General features: G+C 52.2%; 1 protein-coding gene across 4 annotated transcripts in view; it reads right to left on the bottom strand.

Moving 5' to 3' along the window:
- Positions 1 to 2,391: 2,391 nt before the first annotated feature.
- Positions 2,392 to 6,000, bottom strand: part of SYK (spleen associated tyrosine kinase) — an 88,483-nt gene continuing 84,874 nt past the window's right edge. For all 4 annotated transcript variants that reach the window (XM_045563456.1, XM_045563455.1, XM_045563454.1 and 1 more), the window contains one exon: positions 2,392 to 3,029. In XM_045563456.1, the coding sequence (XP_045419412.1) occupies positions 2,957 to 3,029 (73 nt within the window). In that variant the 3' untranslated portion in view covers positions 2,392 to 2,956. The remainder of the gene's footprint in view (positions 3,030 to 6,000) is intronic.

The raw sequence follows: 6,000 nt of genomic DNA, 5'->3' as shown, positions 1-6,000 counted from the left end.
GGCAGATCCCTGCCCATGAACAGAAGATACAGACCTTTTTTGGCAGGACAGGGCCCTCCGTGATGGACCGCTCACCTCTGTGTGGCAGAAGCTCACAGACGGCCTTTTTAGGCGATGGCTTGGAATTTAACATCTCACAAATACGTTGCACCTGTGACAATGCTGTCTGACACTATTTGACTATGTTATCTACCATATCCTAATAACTTCCACGAAAATCATCACAAAGCTAATTTTAAATTTTTATTAAAAATCACAGTTTAAAAAAACGTTCAGTGAAAAAATGGAGCTCCTCAGAAATGAATGAAAAACAGGATACACCACTAACCGGTGTGGTGAGCTCTCTGGCAGGCTGGGAGGCCTGGAAATCAGCAGTCGCCTCTGCAAGTGAAAATCCAGGTGGACTTGCTGTCAGCGGGCCGACGCCAATGCGACGTCACCACTGGCAAACACAAGCAGGGCTGGGCAGTGGGAGTGCGGGGGAAGGGCACGCTCAGAAGAAAGCGCGTGCGCAGTGATTTTCCCCACTGAACGCACTGTGTTCTGCTGTAGAAACTCGGTCCTGCCGGGGGACAGGGTATTCACGGCCTCCACAGTCAACGTGATACTGGCCAGGGACACATGTGTCTGTGATGCTCCTTTGTTCCCTGCTAAAGAAGGACCAGAAGGTAAAAGGCACATGGAGTGAGCCCAGCCCCAGTGAAAAACTGGATTACAGCAATCCAAGGGGCAGTGTGCATGTGACAGTCTAGCCCAAGCTAGGTGCTCTAGAAGAGGCCACAGAGACCTTTCTCAAACCTTCCAAATTTAGCCCTTTTCACATTATAATACCTTCTTCAGTTTAGATGCCTTTCCCTATTTGCTCTCCTCTGTGACCCCAGGGGAAAGGAGAATTATTTCTAGGGCAAAATTTTCGCTAGACAAGACTTCCTGGTACTGGCACGGTGGGGATTCTGTACACGTGACCTGCCCTTCCAAGGGAGAGGCCCAGGAGACTGTCCACCATCAAGGACACCTGGTGCCCGGCTGGTGGCCACCAGCAGGGAGGCGAGACCCCTGCGTCCCCCCTGCCCAGTCCCGTTCTGGCTGTCTGCCCTCTGCAGACTCCTGGCGGGGCGGGTGTAGCTAAGAGGCCAGGAAATCACATGGAAGGAAGGTACAAAGAGCTCTGCACACTGACCGCATATGAGTGCCCTCGTTCCTACGAGCGTGTGGCCTGAATCAAAGACACATTCTGGGAGCAAGCGCAGGAAGGCACCGGGAGTCCTGCGGCACAGACTGTCTCAGACATGATCACCGCTGCAGCGAGTCCCACACGCTCGGCCCGCCCTCACCTGCAACTGTAGGATCAATCACACATGATTCTCCAGCTACCTGTGGCTTGACCCACAGCGATCTGGTCAACGATCTTTTCAATTTCAGGGACTCTAAGTGTGTTTTGAGAATCTGTTTAACATGTTCGGCACTCAGGGACCCTCTCTTTAACAAAACGATTAGACCACCAGGTAGTAGGATTCCCAAGTGCGTGCATGGCTTCTAAACCTTTCTTAGCACACATTTTGTGAGTCACTCCTGTCTTCCATGGCTGAGCAAGGGTCCGACGGCTCCCTCTCTATGCCTTGCTCCCCGGTCCCTGTCAGGAGCCCCCTCTGCTGCCTGGGCTGCCCCTGCACTTTAAAATGTCTCAGGTGTAAGTGAAGGTGGGACAGGTCCAAGATCACACGTATCTGCCGACGTAAGAATTATGGCTAAATATCTCTGACTCTCAAGGGCCGCAGCAAAACTGGTATCGATGGGTGATGACTTGCGTAAGATCAAACATTAAGTCAAGGATTAGCTGAGACTAGAAGACTAGAAAAGGATTCTCAGGTCTTGAATACTCAACCCAAAGTGGCCTCTTAGTCATACTCAGTAAGGCCGTGTGTGGCGAGGGGTCAGGGTCTTTGGCTTTATTATGAATTAATACTTTCTTAGAATCTCTTCTTTAGATGACGTCAGTCAGCATGTTACCCTCCGTTACAGACACAGAAAAAGACAGGGAATCCTGGCTGCACCCTCTGTGGAGGGGAGGAAGCGTGGGCCACACCACGGAGACGACAGCCCGCAGCGCTCTGCTGTGCTGGGGCAGACGCAGGGTGACGGGCATCCTGCCTCCCTGTGCAGTCTCCACACAGAGCCGCATCTGCCACCTCCGCACAGGTGCAGTCTTCAGGACGCTCTGCAGCAGAGAGGACGTCGGGGGAAGGAGGCCCAGCGCACGCAGTCGGATAGTCTTCCTCCTCCACACAGCTCTGAGTCTTCCGTCTCACAGCACAGACAGCGAAAGCAGCACCCAGGCATTTTCTGTTCTTCCTTAACAGACTACCTGCTTAGAAACTGCAGTGGTCAAACTTGATTTTTACTCAAAGTACTTTTATTACCGGGAAAGGTTTTCAGTGGCCAGGGATCAGTCCTGCAGGCTGTCGGAACCATGCGCTAGAGGCAGCCACATTGCTCCTCCCCTGCCTTCCATCCCTCCACTGCAGGGTCGCATGCCGACTGCATCCTTGACATTTTGAAAATGCCAGGTGGGGTGAGAGCACTGCACACCACGTAGCAAGCCCTCCAGGCCTGCCGGGTACGCAAATGCAGCCCTGGACCCAGATAAGGGGGAAGACAGCAAAGGGAGTCGGAAACAGACCCTAACAACAACCTGTCATGAGAATCACTCAGGCAAGCAAACAAGCGAACCCAGGGGGCCCTGGGATCCTGCTGTCCGTCTTCCCTGGGCCTGCGCGTGCTCGGTGGGGGGCTGCCCAGGGCATGTCCCGGGGAAGGAGGCACGGGCATGCTCCACTCAAGCCAGCTCTCCTGCCTGGCGCAGGGAGAGGGACACACGGAAAATCCATTGATCTGCAAACACTTTCCTGTGCTTTGCTCCCCTGGCCAAAGGCAGCCACGGACAGGACGAGAGCTGTTAGTTAACCACGTCGTAGTAGTAATTGCGCAGCCGCGGTTCCACTTGGGCGAATCTGGGCCTGTTCTCCACCCTGGAAAGGGAAGAGGTGAATTACTGTTTGTTGACGTGCTTGTGAGAACGTGCTCATCACTGGTGGGGCCCTCGCAGGCACAGAGCACAAGCGGCTGTGCCCTGGCGGCTTACTCCCAGGAATGCGGCTCACAGCGTGACCCGCACGCAGCCCCAGGGGACTCCGGAAGGCCGTGAGAAATAGAGTGTCAGCCCACTCCAGACCGACACAAGCTAATCTGCATTTTAACATGCTCTCGGTCATTTCCTTCTGTTGTTTTCTCCCTCCTCCTCCATCCTCCACAGAAAAAAATAGATAAATAGGCCGGGTGAGGTGGCTCACGCCTGTAATCCTAGCCCTCTGAGAGGCCGAGGCGGGTGGATCGCTCGAGGTCAGGAGTTCAAGACCAGCCTGAGTGAGACCCTGTCTCTACTAAAAATAGAAATAAATTATCTGGGCAACTAAAAGTATATATAGGAAAAATTAGCTGGGCATGGTGGTGCATGCCTGTAGTTCCAGCTACTGGGGAGGCTGAGGCAGTAGGATCGCTGAAGCCCAGCAGTTTGAGGTTGCTGTGAGCTAGGCTGACGCCACGGCACTCACTCTAGCCGAGGCAACAAAGTGACACTCTGTCTCAAAAAAAAAAAAGATAAATAAGTAACATGCTGTCCAGGCAATGCGCGTCCACCTTAAAGTTGGACAAGGTTTGCGCTGGAACTCAGAACCTTTAGCCCCAGGTGCAGAGGCTATGATGCTGGGATTCTAGCAAAATGGAAGGTGTGTGAAAATACTGAACATGCTGCAGACATATTTAATGTTTGACTCAATCTTGTTCACAGAAGAAATATGAACACAACTTTAACTCTTTCCTCCCCATGCTCTAATTGATGGCTCTGGATTATCTGAAAATAGACCATTGATATGTGTTCTTATCAAAACCAAAACCTGGGCCGGGCGCAGTGGCTCACGCCTGTAGTCCTAGCACTCTGAGAGGTTGAGGCAGGAGGATTGCCGGAGCGTAGGAGTTCTAGACCAGCCTGAGCAAGAGCAAGACCCCATCTCTACTAAAAATAGAAAAAATTAGCTGCACATGGTAGCCTGTAGTCCCAGCTACTCGGGAGGCTGAGGCAGAAGGATCACTTGAGCCCATGAGTTTGAGGTTGCAGTGAGCTAGGCTGACACCACAGCACTCTAGCCTGGGCAACAGAGCGAGACTGTCTCAAAAACAAAACAAAACAACCAAACCTGTCATGGAAGAAGCAAAGACTCAGACCTTGTCTGTTATACACCTTAACACAGCAAGGCCTTCCTGTCACTGTTGCCAAGTAAGGTACTGATGTAAGTAAACTATGAGTAAAACCTTTAACAATTTGCAATCCTAAACAAATGCTTACAGATGTCTGTTTTCTCTAACATGGACATATTGTATGGATCAGTTGGAAGGAAGTATTAAAACATGGAGAATATATTCTCATTTAGAAGTTATTTTTCTTATTTTGTAAGACTTTTTGGATATATTGCCAATGGGAAAAGTTGCCTAATAAGTGAAATAGAATGTGAGGTCACACTGCAGGAAACTGTCCACACTGAACCGTCAAACACACCCATGTCCAACATGGTCATTCAAACGTTTCGACCCACAGCAACTGCAATTTTGTATGGCTCAACCCAGGTGCCGGAGAACAGCCGGAGGACATGCACGAGGACCAAGAATCACTCATCGTTACAAGAGTAGAGTGGTTTCTACAGAACCAAAACAGGTAGTTTGTTAAATGCTATCCAAACACGTGGTTTCGCCCACAGCTTTCAAGAACAAGCAAACCATGATAAAACTGCTCAAGTCCGTCAGCACAGTCAGCCGTCTACGGTCACGTCTGGGAACACAGGCCTCCCAGGGCTCCACTGTGGGGCCGTGACTCTGGGAGGGAGGTGGCGGCCGAGCCCAGGGGCAGGAGCACACAGGCAGGCAAAACTGTGCCCAAGGACAGCCTCTGTCCTGCTCCTGAGCATCTACAAGCAAAGAGAACACACATGATCATCTTTGCAAAACAGGGTTTTCCTCTAACTGTGGGGATCCAACAGCACAAAGGCGCCCGTGACTCCTGCTCCGAGGGTTTGCCCCCCGGCAGCCAAGCAGCCAACCAAGGCGGGGAAACAGGAATACTGACCCGGCACTCAGGGCAGACACCTGGCTGGGTCTCCTGGGACATCTCTCCTTTAAACCAGTGGCACAGGCTGCTTCCAGGACGCTGGGACAAGGCTGTGCTTCAGCAGCAGGAGGGTGACACAGTGTCCAAGGTCGAGTGCGGTTTCTGCCCTGCCCCTGTTGCCCAGGCACCTGCAGGTCTTGGCTGAATGCCCCTTCCTCACGGCGGCCTGGCTGGACCCCTAAGGGAAGTACGGCCCTGTCTCTCTCCTCAGTAATTCTCTGTTCTCTCTCAGAGCTCCCAGTGTGCGATAACAGATATATACATTTGCTCTTCCTCCTGGGTTCTGGCACAGAGCTCCTAAAACCCTGGGAATTCCCTGCGTGATGCGGTTAGAGGGGCATCTTTTGTTCCCCATAAGAAGCCCTTTCAACCACACCTGAGTCTATGCTAATGAGGTGGCTCTTGGTGGGCTTCAGGACGGGGGCTGGTTGGCAGAGGAGCCAAACGTGATTAGAGGGTTGGGACTTTCAGCCTCAGCCCAGAGCTCCAAGGAGGGGAGGGGGCAGGAGACTGAGTTGTCACTGATGGCCGCTGATTTAGTCAGTCGTGCCCATGGAATGCAGCCTCCATACATACCCCAAATGATGGGGCTCGGAGAGCTTCCGGGTTGGTGATCACATCCACATGCCAGGAAGGCAGGGCACCCCAACAGAGGGACAGAAGCCCCTGTGCTCAGGACCCTGTGGACCTTGTCCTGTGGACCTCTTCATCTGGCTGTGCATTTGCACCTGTCTAATACCCTTTAGGATAAACCAGTCTTCATAAGTAAAGCACTTTCCTGA

The sequence above is a fragment of the Lemur catta genome, chromosome 10 (genome assembly GCF_020740605.2).
Source record: "Lemur catta isolate mLemCat1 chromosome 10, mLemCat1.pri, whole genome shotgun sequence".
Taxonomy (NCBI): domain Eukaryota; kingdom Metazoa; phylum Chordata; class Mammalia; order Primates; family Lemuridae; genus Lemur; species Lemur catta.
Note: the sequence above shows the minus strand (reverse complement) of the source record. Positions and strands in the feature narration are given on the sequence as shown.